At 43.5% G+C, this 14825-nt stretch overlaps 1 protein-coding gene across 2 annotated transcripts in view; it reads left to right on the top strand.

The window, feature by feature from the left end:
• epha4b (eph receptor A4b) overlaps positions 1 to 14825 on the top strand; it is a 66826-nt gene that overhangs the window by 40780 nt on the left and 11221 nt on the right. For both annotated transcript variants that reach the window (XM_034888049.1, XM_034888048.1), the window contains exons 10-12: positions 7264 to 7331; positions 8387 to 8512; positions 8626 to 8811. In XM_034888049.1, the coding sequence (XP_034743940.1) occupies positions 7264 to 7331; positions 8387 to 8512; positions 8626 to 8811 (380 nt within the window). The remainder of the gene's footprint in view (positions 1 to 7263; positions 7332 to 8386; positions 8513 to 8625; positions 8812 to 14825) is intronic.

The following is a 14825-nucleotide window of genomic DNA, read 5'->3' on the forward strand; positions in this document are numbered from 1 at the left end:
CAGGAATAAATGCACAAAAATAATAGACCCATATTGGCCAAATGGTGCTTTATGGTGAATTATTTATGGCAAATGGGATTCTATTTATCTGTACGGGGAGGTGAATAAGGTGAATGTGATAAAGGATGCATTATTAAAAAGAGAATGTGTGCGTGTGTATTATTAGACAGATTTGGATGTGCTGCTCGGATGTTGGTGCTTTGAATGGATGCAGCAGAGCTGTAGGGTGTAGATGAATACAGCACTGTCTGCACAATGACTGCATAGTAGCATAGTAGCATAGTAGCATAGTAGCATAGTAGCATAGTAGCTGCCGCAGGTGCAAAACTATTACACACAGGCTTTATGCAAATGAGCAGATGTTGTCATGCGACTGATCAGATGTCCTATAAACATCAGGCAAGTTAAAGAAAATCTGTTTTCGTTAGGGTTTGAAAAAAAGTTTATAGCGTATTTTAATAAATTTGTTGGCTACACACACACACACACACATTACGATCGTGACCTAATCAAGTTGAGTCGGCGTAGTAACATCATTGAGGGTATTAGTTTCACACTGATCTGTTAGCAAATATAGAGATACACTTCACCTAATGATACGGAGGACATGCTCCTCTACTTTCTCTCTCTCTCTTACTTGACCTTTTCCCCAGGTTGTAAAAAGGTCTGCTACATTACACCAATTACCGCAGATCTGCACCCAACCTCGCCCCCCCCCCCCACCACCACCACCACAACCCCTTTCCTTTCCTTTCCTTTCCTTTTCCTTTCCTTCCATTTCCATTACCACTCTCTTTAATGAGCAGGAGCTAAATGAAATGTTTCCAAACAGGTTGTTAATGAAACACGGACAGATTTATTACTCATAACTCTTCAGCTAATCATTTTCCCTTCCTAATAATTAGCCCGAGCTGAGTAAATCTTTTTACACTGTGGTCAGAGAGTGCTGAGCCGCTGCCAGACACTTCCAAGATGGAGAGAGAGAGAGAGAGAGAGAGAGAGAGAGGGGGAAGAAATCCTACTCGCTTGTGTTCCTGAGCGTTGGTTTTTTATGCTGTTTTGACTCTTAATTAGACACAATAATCTTTTATGAAACTCAGAGTTTACCCGTGCCTGAGCCGTGAACGTGTTTTGTTTTTGGGGTTGGTGCGTGAAGCATAATTCTACTGTGAAATAATGAGAGGGAGTTTAATATATTGATTTAATTCCCAGTAAATATTTTTTTTAAATTTAATAGCTTGATATTAAATGGAATCACCATTATCATGAGTAATGATTAGAGCAGATACCCACAGCAGGGTGTGTGTGTGTGTGTGTGTGTGTGTGTGTGTGTTTGTGTGTGTGTGTGTGTGTGTAGAGTGGGTGGCGGAGAAAGTCATTTCATTGTGTCATGCCGGAAGGGTGACTAATGATTTACTGATTTCATTTTTCTATTCATTCTGATTAGCAGCGGGAACATAATGTGGAGCTACAGGAAATAAAAAAAGAGGAAAGGAGAAGAGAGGAAACATATCATTTTTCTGTGTGAACGATCCCCTCTGACTCTTCCTCGTCTCGGAGTGTATCAATTCCTTCTCCCGTCTCCGAGCCTCTAATCCTATAAAAGTTGGCCAGTCGTATAAAACAAAGTAGGCGACACCATGCAGCTCAGAGCTGCACACACTTTATTAGCTCTCTTCACGTCTCAGGTTAACATTAGTCCGAGGTTATTCACTGCATGAAGACAAACAGTCTCTTATCTCCCGTCTCTCCTGTCAGCGAGACATCATCGTCGACACACACTTGGTTTGTCTTTGTCTATTGTGTCCCACTTTGTGTGGGACAAGGTTGCCCCACCATCCATATTTACCTGTTCTCTCCAGCCTGTCGTACACAACCTTTCATCCTTTCCTGCCAAAGTTTCCCCTCGTTTGATCTCCTCTTTGCATTCCTCTTCTTCTCTGCCCTGATGTTCTCTCTATTTCCCTACATTCTTAATTCCTCTGCCACCCGACCGAGCCCGACCGACATCTCGGCCGATATTAGGCATTTCCTAATCGGTGCGACCCTAGCTGCAAATTAAATTTGCCGCCGCTAGGGTGCGTGTAGATTTCTAGGCTACAAGTGTGCAATATTTAGCACAAATTAGAATTAGGACAAGAAATATAAAGGATAAAGCTTTAAAGATAAAGCATATCAGAATATAACATCGGCACGTGGTCATGCACCTCTGAATTTTTGTAACTCGGCACGCACCGCACGTTCCGTTTCCACATGGTCGGCTCAGGAAGACTGGCCCAGTCCTCATGTACAGACCACGGAGGGTCGAAAGACCTTAAAGATGTGCAAGAGGGAGCAAACACACTAGGAAAAGAGGTGTGGGAAAACACGGTGAAGAGTGTTTGTAACATGGAGAGGTGGACAGTCATTTTGACTTGGAGATAAGCGCCAGTTATTAATTAGACCAGACCAACGTGATGCTTGTTGGTACGTCGTGTACGCCATGGGTGTGTTTACTACTGTTGCCAGGCAGCTGGCTTTCCATTACTTCTGCTCTCTACTCCTTTCACTTGCTTATTGACAGATCTTTTGATGGCATTTCGAACAACACTGCAATGAACAACGCGTTGAGCGTGAACGTCTCTCTGCGTCTGTGGAGGCTGGTGTCAGGCGCGAGTATAACTAAAGCTTTATCCTTTCTCTTACTCTCCTCCACAGGGAGCTGTGTTGATAGTGGTGCTCTGTCCTTCTTAATCCTCCATCCATGCAGCCAATATTTAGCCTCCGTCCCTCGCCTTGTTTCAGTCATCTTCTCTCCTGCACCATGCAGCCAGCATCCCTACTCTAAGATTCCAGATCTCCTTCTTGTTGCTTCCCTTTTTACTCACTCTATTTCTATTCAGCGCTCTTTTTTTCCTCGTAATGTCTCTCCTCTCTCTATTTATCTTCAGCTCTTGTTGTAGTAAACACAACACTGTACCACTTCCCTTGTTCCTATATGGCTGCCTCCTCGGCTCTCCTCGCTCTTCCCCTCCATCTGACTGCTTGTTAGTTGGTATGCAGGCTTGGACCCCCATTGTGCGTTCTTGGCTGTCAGCACTCTCTTTCTCCATCTCCCTCTCCACCTTTCTCTTTCCAGCTCCGAGTGTCCACTGTTTCTATGTAAAAAAATAAAAACAACACAAAGAAAAAGAGAGCGGAGGCGAGGGCCTGTTGAGGGGAGGATAAAAAGGTGGAAACAAGAGGGAGAAAAAGAGGATATGTGGGCTATTGGAAAAGAGAATGTTTTTATTTAAAGGCAGAATTAAAAAGAAAGTAACACCCCAGAGAGATAAAGGGCAGGAAGGGAGAGGAAAACGGAGGGATGGGCTACGGCGGCGATAATTTATGGATGGAGTTCTGTGAAGGTGGGAGCGTGCTAGCAGAATGACAAATGGGTCTCGAGTGACAGAGTATTATATTAAAAAGTAAATTGATATGCAAATGTGGAGTGTGTGGCTTTGGAGGACAGGGATAGCCTGTTGTCCTCACTGAAGTGGAACACAGAGAGGCAGAGAGAAAGGTAAGAGCCCCGGTGTGATAGCGCTATCGCAGTCCATTAAAGTGTGTGTTTTTGCGTGACTGCCGCAGGTGTGTGTACTTTGAATCTGCAGGTATATATGTGCGCGGGGGCTGTGTGTTTACTGCATGAAACAGTATTAGTGCAATTAGATGGCAGCTAAATGGAACACAGATTCCTCCCACAGTGATTTCCCACAGATAGTGGGAACTTTCCACAGCACAAGCAGCTAGTGGTGATGTGGGGCGGACTATCTCGTTACAAAGCCTGACCCGGCTCAAGATGCTAGGAACACTCATAGTGTGAATAAAAGCCTGCAGCGTCCAAATGGAAAGCAACCTGCCGCACAACAAGGCTACCTGGTGACCATAAGCATCTTTTCCGCAGTTGCCAAACCCAAGCCATTTTGGGCAAATAAACTGAACATCATATACAGAATGTCACTTACAAGACACCACCAACTTATTTAGCAAACGTCTTCCTTAAAAAGGAACACCCGGCGTGAATGCAACCCCCCCTAAACCGTCTGGTCTGGTGGTATGCTGAGCACAGTAGCATGTGGAGGCCGGGAAGGCAAAGAAGAGAGAGTCACAACACGTAAACGGACTGAGGCCCACGCTGTTATTATATCCCGAGGTGGTTGTGTGGATGTTGTTGTTAATTTGAGATTCCACTGTAATTACCAAAGAACGTGTATATATTTGTCGTTACCGCTGTTTGAATGGAATCAGGTGAAGGGTTAAATGTCACCAGCATGTCAGGGTTCACCTAACCTAAACCCTAGGAGCTTTTTGGCATAGTACTATATATATAAAACCTAAAAGGACACTGGAATTCTGTGCAATTTCCTTACAGTGCAATATTAATTTATTTATTATTAATACTTAACCATTTCATTTCATTACAATGCAATATGTATTATTATACTTAACCATTTAATCTCATCACTGTGCAGTATTTAATACTCAGGACTTTTGATACACCAAACTATATTTCTGTATAATGTGTATACAAACCCTTATTATATACTCTCTCTATATACTTTGTTTATGTATATAATTGCTCTCAGGACTGTGCTCCACATTCCCCCCCCCCCCCCCCTCTTTTTTCTGCGCTACTTACATTTTATATTTTTATATTTTGTGTTGACACTGTAAAGGTTGCTTGAATCTCGTTGCACAGGTACTGCACTTACATATTATTTATTATATATTAGATTATATGTTTAATGACAACAAAGGCTTTCTATTCTATAACCATTACATTTGAGCAACCGCTTTAGTGACATACATGTACATTTAAAAACATTATTTAGAAAAAAGGGTTGATTCCCTACATGTGTAGAACATGTAGGAGTGGTTTACATAAAAATTGTTTTTAATTAAATTATTTCTGAAGCCAGCACAAAGCTATGAAGTTGGTGTGAAGCTGGATATTGGTCGGGAGCCTTGTAAGAGAATATCTTTGACAAAAAGTGGACCGTTTACATGCTGATCAAGCAGCCTAATTGGATTAACTGCAAATGAGAATGAGCCCCATAAATGTGTGATGACCCTGTGACGACTATTTGTTCTGTTATGTTGTTTTTGTACTGCCGCCAGATGTTCCCACTTTCAAATCCGTTTTTTGTAATACCCGTGGCATGGGAAAATGGCTTCCACATTGTCCTCCTGAGTCCACTTCTGGACTCTTTAATAGATAAAATACAGGTCAGTTGCATTGAGTTGAAGGTATTTAATAAAATATATATTTCAAAGACTCACAGAGACACAGCTGTCGGGGGGGAAACAAAAGCCACAGCCATGTCAGGTTTGGTGCCATGTTTAAGACTCCAGCGCTAATGATTCATGACACTTCTAACTGAAGAGGAGAAATGAGTTGCTCGGTAATTACTATGGAAATGTGTTCATTTCCCATCAGACACACACACACACACACACACATATTCACATATGCAGCCATGCACGCGTAGAGCCATACACACACTAACACAGATACACATCCAGCAGTGATGGGGAAGTGTTTCAAACGTGTGGTTTGCAGGATTGCGTGTGTGTGTGTGTGTGCGTGTGTGTGTGTGTGTGTGTGTGTGTGTGTGTGTGTGTGTGTGTGTGTGGACGCCCCCACGGGTTTATCACAGTCGGAGCAGAGGTGTGACCCATGTCCCCATTCCACATATGCTCTAAGCACATGCCCCCAAAGCACCGTGTGTGTGCGTGTGTGTGTGTGTCTGTGTGTCAAGGGGGTAACGATAGTCCCTTGGTGTTTGACTGGCTTGAGCCCAGCTGATAACCAGGTGGGGCCCAAAGAACATTATACCCCCTCCTCGTTATCCCCAAATACCAGCAACCAGTCTCTACCCCTGTGTGTGTGTGTGTGTGTGTGTGTGTGTGTGTGTGTGTCTGTGTATTCCCAAGACATCCTATTGATGTCTGGGTTATACCATGCATTCAGCTGTGTAAAATAAACACAAGGATTAAACACCAAATGACTGAGATTTACTGAGCCTAGCGAGACCTCGCGGTTCTCCGTTTCTGTCGCTGTTTGTCTCTCTTCCTCACGCTTTATCCCGTTGTCTCTTTTATTATTTTAGGCCGTTTCTTCTAAATCCAACTTCTTCCGTTCCCTTTTTTTCTCCATTTAATCATTGCTTGCTACAGTATTTCTTTCTGTCTCCTTTTTTCGTCTGGCCTCCTCCACTCAGCTTCTTTAAATCACATGTGCTGCTGATTCCCAGTCTCTCTTGGCTCCTAGCCCGAATCAATTCATCTTCTCGATGGATGGACATACCGACTGGTTGCTGCTTTACCTGTACAACAGTCAAGAAGGATTGGATGAGAGGGAAAAAGAGTAGAGAAGGCCGTAGTATTTACGTCGTGTTTAGAAACTCGTTGTATGAAACTTTTATGTTTTTTGTCCTAAAATATTAGTGCTGAATTTAACAGAGGCGTAAATCTCAGCGACAGTGTTATGGGTGATAAGGCCTGGTAAACGCTGTTTAAGGAAGAAGCTGGACAAAGTGGAAAGAAAGTACACTGACACAATTATACAACACAAGAACACATGCATACACACTCACTCACACACACACACACACACACACACACACACACACACACACACTCACTAACAGCATCCCCCTGTAAAACACCCCACTCCCCACAGCTGGACGGCAGGATTAAGTTTGATCAATTTGTCAATATTTTGTCTTGATCATTGGACTGACCCGCGCTGCAGGGCGTGTGCCTGTGGGCACAGTGGGACACAATATTTGTTTTTGTGTGTGTGTGTGTGTGTGTGTGTGTGTGTGTGTGTGTGTGTGTGTGTGTGTGTGTGTGACGTATGATAATATCGAAGGCAGTGGTAAACGGCCAGATGGGTAAAGAGAGATGTGCATTAGCAGATCTGCCTCTATCGGGAAATCTATGACACAAACACACACACACACCTTTCATCCAGGCTTTTAAAGGAGTGGTCATGTATTGTAGAAACAAAAGGAAATCTGAAGTTGTTGACACACACAGCAATGCACAGTGAAGCACAGGATTCCCCTGGAAAGACTATAAATGCAATATATCAAATACCTGTGTGGGATTGCACATACACACTCAAGGGTATGATCTTTCATAGACGTGCCATGGAGGTATATTTATTGGTATGTGTGCTGGTGGTAAAAAGTTTAGGCATATACAGAATCATAATGCAGCTGTGTATTTCTTTTTCAGGCACTGTGGATATATCAAAGCCAAGCAGGACCCTGATGAAGAGAAGATGCAGTTCCAACACGGCCGAGGTGTGTAGAACTGTTTGTATGATTATATGTTCAAATGAGAATGTTTCCCTTTGTTATCATGTGATGTGCTGACATTAATCACTGCAATCGGTAACTTTAGAGCATGATGCATACACATTTGTTTTTCGTGAGTCCAACTTAATGATTTCTTTTTTAAAGTAAGTTTAAGTATATGCAAGCAACTTCACACCATCCTAAAATGATTGGAACACTCTGGGAGCCAAAGTACTCCAAAGTGGCAAAATGCTGACAATTTAATGTTCGTTTATAAAAGTCCTATGACATGCTGCTTTTTGGATGCTTTTATATAAAACCTTAGTGTCTGAAGTCTCTTTTATATAGACCTTAGTGGTCCCTAATACTGTATCTGAAGTCTCTTTATATAGACCTTAATGGTCCCTAATACTGTATCTGAAGTCTCTTTTATATAGACCTTAGTGGTCCCCTAATACTGTATCTGAAGTCTCTTTATATAGACCTTAATGGTCCCTAATACTGTATCTGAAGTCTCTTTATATAGACCTTAGTGGTCTCCTAATACTGTATCTAAAGTCTCATAAAAACCTCATAAAGTGACATTTTCATGCCATGGGACCTTTAACATACAGCAGTCCTACTTTGTTTGCATATCTTCAAAATGTATCATAAGTCTCAGTCAGTCAGTTAGTGTACACACGTCTCAAACTTTGTGAAATTTTCAGCTGAACTAAAGCAAATTGTTTTAAACTTTCTTGCACAATTTCTTGCTGGCAAAAACATAGCTCCTTATGGGTTCCTGTTAAAATTCTGAGTCATTTTAACACCATTGCTAACAAAGTAGTTATGTGTTTAATTACGGAATGTAACAGAGCACCCACACTCAAGCACTTATTTCAACATGCATTCACTCTTCTAAAGTGTCAGCCCCCTTGGAGGAAACCATATCCCTGGAGCGATCAAAACCCTATTAATACTGTTAACTTTTCACAACGAATGTAACACCGTCCACCAAGCAAAAGCTGGCTGTAGCTCAGTACATTTAGCCTTCATCTTTTTTTCCTTTTCTGCTCATGCAGTCAAGCTGCCGGGCAGCAGGATCTACATCCATCCTCACACTTACGAAGACCCCAACCAGGCTGTCAGGGACTTTGCCAAAGAGATCGATGCTTCCAATATTCGCATAGAGAGAGTCATTGGAGCCGGTGAGTTGGCAGTAAAACAGCAGTAGACTATATCAATAACTCCAAAGACAGAAATAAATTCACTTGAATTCAAATTACTACTGCCTTTTTCTTGTGTGTGTGTGTGTGTGTAGGAGAGTTTGGGGAGGTGTGCAGTGGTCGGCTGCGTGTTCAGGGAAAGAGGGAGATCTACGTGGCCATCAAGAGTCTGAAGGCGGGATACTCGGACAAACAGAGGAGGGACTTCCTGTCTGAGGCCTCCATCATGGGACAGTTTGACCATCCGAACATCATCCGGCTGGAGGGGGTCGTCACAAGATGTGAGTAATGAGTTGAAATTATCCTTGTTCTTTTAACAAGGTCAGGTGGTGTGGTGGGATAGATTCACTTCTTTAATACCAGCACACAGGAAAAGACCTCGTCTCTTCAGAGTAACTGTTCTCACATACAATCAATAAGGGCTGCATGATCACAGTTTCATCAAAATCACAATATGAGCTGGGGGGGGGGGGCAATATTTGTTAAGGTCAAAATATATGGCAAACCAGTCTGGATTAAGTATTGTGGTGCTGCAGAGACATCCAACAGACTAAAGAGAGTTTTGGTTTGTTACAGATCCTCGCACAAATCACATATTGTATATACAAATTTAAAAATAATGTTTTTAAATGACAATTATGATAAAAACATTGATCATTCCCTACAGTACACCAAATCCCATCGCAATTGTAATATCAGCCAAAATAATTGCAATTAGACGTTTTCATCATGTAGCCCTACAGGATCTTCAAGTCACCAAAAGGGCAGTTGCTGTCCTCATGACACAGACTGACTGAGTCATGCATTTTACAACATACATATCCTAAACTGGTCCTGAAATCATAAGTCATGTAAATGCATTTTTACAATACCCTTTGATGTGTAACCACTGAGCAAGCATTTAGTGGCGAGAAAGAAAACCTGGGCCAGACCCAGGCTCTCGGTAGGCGGTGTAGATGCTGGTTGGGGGTGTGATGCACAGTGATAGTCGCAATGAAGATAATGGAACTTTGACTAGAAATTGTAGTAGTTCATGGCATAGCAGGGCACTGCAGGGCGTAGCAGGACGTAGCGCGTAGCAGGACGCAGGGCACTGCAGGGCGTAGCAGGACGCAGGGCATAGCAGGACGTAGCAGGACGCAGGGCATAGCAGGACGTAGCAGGATGTGGCAGGGCACTGCAGGGTGTAGCAGGACGTTGCAGGGCACTGCAGGGCGTAGCAGGGCACTGCAGGGCGTAGCAGGGCACTGCAGGGCATAGCAGGACGTAGCAGTGCACTGCAGGGCATAGCAGGACGTAGGACATAGCAGGATGTAGGGCATTAGGGCAATATCCTAACCACGTGTCAGAAAAAAACTAAACCTTTGCCTCTCAGTTGACTGTTAATACACCATACACTTCATCTAAACTCAATACATGAAGTAATCCTAAATCTCCCACCCCATACCCCCCCCATTCCTCTCTCTTTATGTGCGCTGTAGTGGGTGAGTCTGTCTGTCACATAAGAGACTGAGAGCGGTTGGTGATGTAAAGAAGAGTTGACGCCGGATCAGATAAAAGCTCCGTTGCCACAGTAACACTCTGATGACACATGGCGGCGTGTGCATGTGAGCGGCCACTGTCCGCGTTTCAAACGCCTTGTTTACTTCGCATGATTGTGTTAAGCAATTAGAGCGAGTGTGCGCATGTTGGTGAGATAGACACAGGCCTGATTCGACGAGATGGCTTATTCGTTATCGCTCTCTCAATCACAGGCTCTCTGTCTCTGTCTGTCTATCCTTCTCTCCCCTGAGACCTCACGCTCCTGCTCTCTCTCTCTCTCTCTCTCTCTCTCTCTCTCTCTCTCAGCCAGTGTCCATCTAATCTTTTCATTCAATCGCTCCCCACTTGTCACCAGTCCTTCTAGCACTCTCTCTCTCTTTGTTTCCCTTTCCTCAAACCCAGAATCAAAGCTCAAAGCTCAGCCGGCTTAATTATTATTATTTCCATTTCCTTCGGCAACACTAACGACGCAGCTTGCTCTGTAGTTTTGGGTGATGGGTTCGGTTGACGCAATCACCTGGAGCTCTTTACTTGGCAAAATATGTGAAATCCAACAATTGCAAACATATAAGTACGTGATCACGAGCTGCAAAGAAACTGATGTTAGGTTTTGTACATTTTAATCATCAGCTGTGTGAATTTCAGAGCAACCCATTCTGTGATCTCTTGTTTTAATTGTCAAAATAGGTGATCACCAATACTGTTGATTCCGTACCGATCAAATCTCTATTCTCTGCTCATTCAGATTACACGACAGACGTCAGGAACAGACAAAATATGTCATGGCTAACAACACCATCGTGTATCTGTTTTTGTGTATCTGTTTTGCAGACCAGGTGATCATAGAAAGCCGAAGTGGAGCTAATAGCCGATTTTCCCCGTTGTTGAGGGGTTTTAGGGTGGAAGTCCTTGCAAAAATGATCATTAAACGCAAGTGTGGACGCACATCCGTTTCATGAGTTTTCAAAATAACCCAGCATTCACATTGCCTGCTTTGTCCGGCAAACAATGTACTGTTGGTCTGCCCATTGTCTTTGAATAGGGATCGTGTGTATAGGCTGAGGCGGGGGGAGCAACAGAAGCCAGTGGCGACTCTACTTTTGGAGAAATTCAAACTGACGTCACACTGTTATATGTACCAATCATATATGACCAATCATGTACCCGGCGATCAGACTTGTCTGTGTTTTGAGTCCCGCACAGTAAACTGGAAACATCACTGCCTCTATTGCTGCCACAAGAAAGGCTTTTAGCACTATGGGGTTAAAAAATAAAACCCGAGCAATTAACTACCCAGGAGTTTGTATAACAGGTGACTTTCATGCATCAACATAGTCCCTCTGTCTCTTTTCTCACACTTTTTCTCAGTGAAATGTAGTTGCCTTCAAATGCAGTCGGAAACCTCTAAATTTATATATTATGTGACGGAATTGTGAAATATTAAGTCTACTTGTGCTACATTAGAGGGTTAAAGAACACAACAGGGTGTCACACAAAAGGGCCGTTTCGGTGACACTCCCACCACCAAACAACCCTGCGATAAAACGCCGATCCCCTTTTGATGGGTGAACGCTCTCAGTTAACTTAATGTAGTTTCAGGATTCTCCCCCCCCCCCCCCCCCCATCCCTCTTCATGTTCCTCAGTGCCACTGCTCGGTTCCTCCTCTAGCCTCACACCTTGTTATGCAGATGTTAGTTAGAGATCTACAGACAAGCAACGGAAGCAGGAGATAGTCGCATCGAAGAAACAGAATTGTAAACATGCAGGCAGACAAATAACCCCCCCCACAACCCTCCCCCCCTCCCTCTCACACACATACACACAAAGATCTTGAGTCCATCACACACCGGTGCTCAGTGGCACTTAGGACAACAATAAAAGAGCAAATGCATATGCATAGGCTTTTGTCATGAATATTAATAATTCATGAAGTTAATTGGATGTGTGTTTTAGCCTCATGAATATTCAGCAGCATGCATATTAAGAATGGGAACCTCCGTGCATTTCTTACTCACTTCCTCTTTGTCTCTCTCGTTAACTGTGACCTTTGGTTAGCCGGGTTAAGGCAGCTTGTAGATGTAGCAAGCAAGAAACTAAATCAAATGAACTTTTTTTTAATATTCTTGCAGGCAGACGTGTCATTAGAGAATTTTCTTTTTAATGGCACACCCCATTCTGATAAAAACAACAACAAAAAGAGAGTAAATTCAAGAATGACTCCTTGAGGGGCTACCTCTAGCCCCCCCAGTAAGAGGGTGCGCCCTGTGCTGGCTGAGTCCTGCAGCGGCCCCCGGTTCGAATCCGACCTGCGGCCCTTTGTGTGTCATCCCCCATCTCTCTCCCCCTTTCTTTTCTATCCTCTGTCACTCTGACATGAAGGGGGAAAAATGCCCCAAAAACATAATCTTAATAAATAAATGACTCTTTGAAATGTTGTGGACAGCAAAAGGTTGGCTTATAACAATGTGTGTTCTTTTTGCTGTTTGTGCATGCAACAAGCATCCGTCTACTTCTACACGCGTTTCCTTGTGTCGCTCCTCTCACCTGTCTTCACGGCGCATTGAGAAACTAGCGGAGCAGTAATTTCACAGGTCACAGCCCAGGGTGTGTATGTGCGAGTGATGGGGGTGAGAGTTGAGATGGGTCAATAATTCCTTCAGGCCTGTTCTTTCCCAGCACCAGCTGGTCCCTTCCCACCGCCCTCAGTCTAATCAGGGAGGTTGACCCTGACTGATCTGGGCTCAGGTGTGCCAGACTGGTCCATGTAGAATCAACAGTTATAGGAGTACTATCGATGGACTAAGGGTAGTGGTAGTAGTTGCAGCAATAGCAAAAGTAGCTGTGGTACATAAAGCAGCAGTAGCAGTTGTGACGAGTAGTAGTGATACTATGGAATATCCAAAGCTTTAGGGCCTTTTAACTAGCCTGGAAATCCAGACCCACATCCAAAAGATTAAAGGTCTAACATCGAGTAATGAAAGTCATGCATTTGAAAATCTTGACCAATCATCTCACTTCTATTCTATCTTTGTTGAGAGCTGCAAATGCAAGTTAACTCTTTCTCCAGCTTTGGTCAGTCCAAGGCAGGATCAGCTGGGAGACCTCTTCTAGACCAGGGTCACTTGGGGAATACCTGCACAACAGGGACAGGAAGTAGTTCTTTTGAAGATTATGGTCAACTAGTGGCTGTTGGAGCAGTGTTCTCCATTGAGAACGAGCTAGCATGCTACGGTTAGCCACCTCGTCTCTAGTGACGTAGAAAGCCAGATTCTGCAGATGTTGAACAGCTCACCCGGAGACTGAAGACAGAGGACATGTAGTAACCGGATCTCACTCAAAACACTTGTTTTTCCCAAGTGTATGTGGAAGCACCAGAGACACAAAACAACAGCCCAAATCCCCAAAAAGGTGATTTTTTCATAATATGGGCACTTTAAAAGTCCAGACCAATGAGACATGTGTGAAAGCCCCATAGTGTTAGGACATCTGACGAGAAATACGTTTAATGTCTTAAGATGAGACTCCCACTCTCAAATCTGTCTGTTAAATATGAAGACCAAAGCTTAGCTTAGCATGAAGAACCAGCTAACCTGACTGAGTCCAAAGAAAAAGTGTGGCATAGAGTGTGGCCCCAGCTGCGCCCCTTTTGAGTCTTTATGCTATGCTAAGCTAACTAGCTGTATCTTCATATTTAAAGGACAGACATGAAAGAGAAAAGAGGTTACACCTGTTTGTTCACATAGGAAGAAGAAGGACTTTAGAATGATCTGTATTGTTAATATTACAAGTAGCACTGTCAGCATAATAGTAAAAGTACTACTAGTAGCCGTAGAAGTAGGGTTAATACAGTAGTGGTAGTAATAGTAAGGATAGTGATGGTGGCAGTATTGGTAGTTATAATAGTTATAGTGGCATTTATTTTTTATTTTGCAAAATACAAAAAAACTTTTACAGTTATTTTGTGTTGGGTATGTTTTTTTGGCTGTCTGTTTCATTATTTTCTGTGTGTTTGTGTGTGCTCGCGTGTGTGTGTGTGTTCTCTCCGCTTAAAACCCCATAAGCCCTCAGCCCCCCCCGTGTGCCACTTTAATAACCTACTCGGCTGTCTGTCACCTGATTGTTGCTATTGTCATGCTAATTAGAGCCCCACATGCTAAAAAGAAGAAAAAATAGAGCTTTCTTTTCTCTATCTGTCTCTCTACACATCAGGAAAGTGCACCCCCCCATCTCCTTATCTTCCCTTCATCTCCCCATCCCTCATTTTCATCCATCCATCCTTTATGTGTTTTACAATCGCTGCAACAATCAGCTCATTTGGAAAACCCTCAATTACCGAGCTCCATCTCATCTTCCCCCATCGTACCAAAGCGCACACACACACACACACACACACACACACACACAAGTCTGCCCTCCAAAAGTGCTGTAAAAATCGGCAAAACCTCCCACCCATCTCCTTGTTGAAGAAACTAGCGATTAGTTTTAACTGTGTCTCTTTGTGCGCTGAACAATGAGAGTTTCAGTCTTTCCTGTGTTTGAAATTCATGTTTTGAACATGTATGCAGATCTGGAGATTGGACTGCAGGGACAAATGAGGAAGAGGAGAAACAGGAGGGGAGCATAGAGAAAAGGTGACGACGAGTGTGGGACGACGGGGAGAAGGGATGAGATGGATGGATGAGATAGGACACGAGAGAGAGGAAATGAGAGGGAGAGGATGGGGCTTGAGAACAAATGAGGGCAACGGGGGGG

The sequence above is a fragment of the Etheostoma cragini genome, chromosome 12 (genome assembly GCF_013103735.1).
Source record: "Etheostoma cragini isolate CJK2018 chromosome 12, CSU_Ecrag_1.0, whole genome shotgun sequence".
Lineage (NCBI taxonomy): Eukaryota > Metazoa > Chordata > Actinopteri > Perciformes > Percidae > Etheostoma > Etheostoma cragini.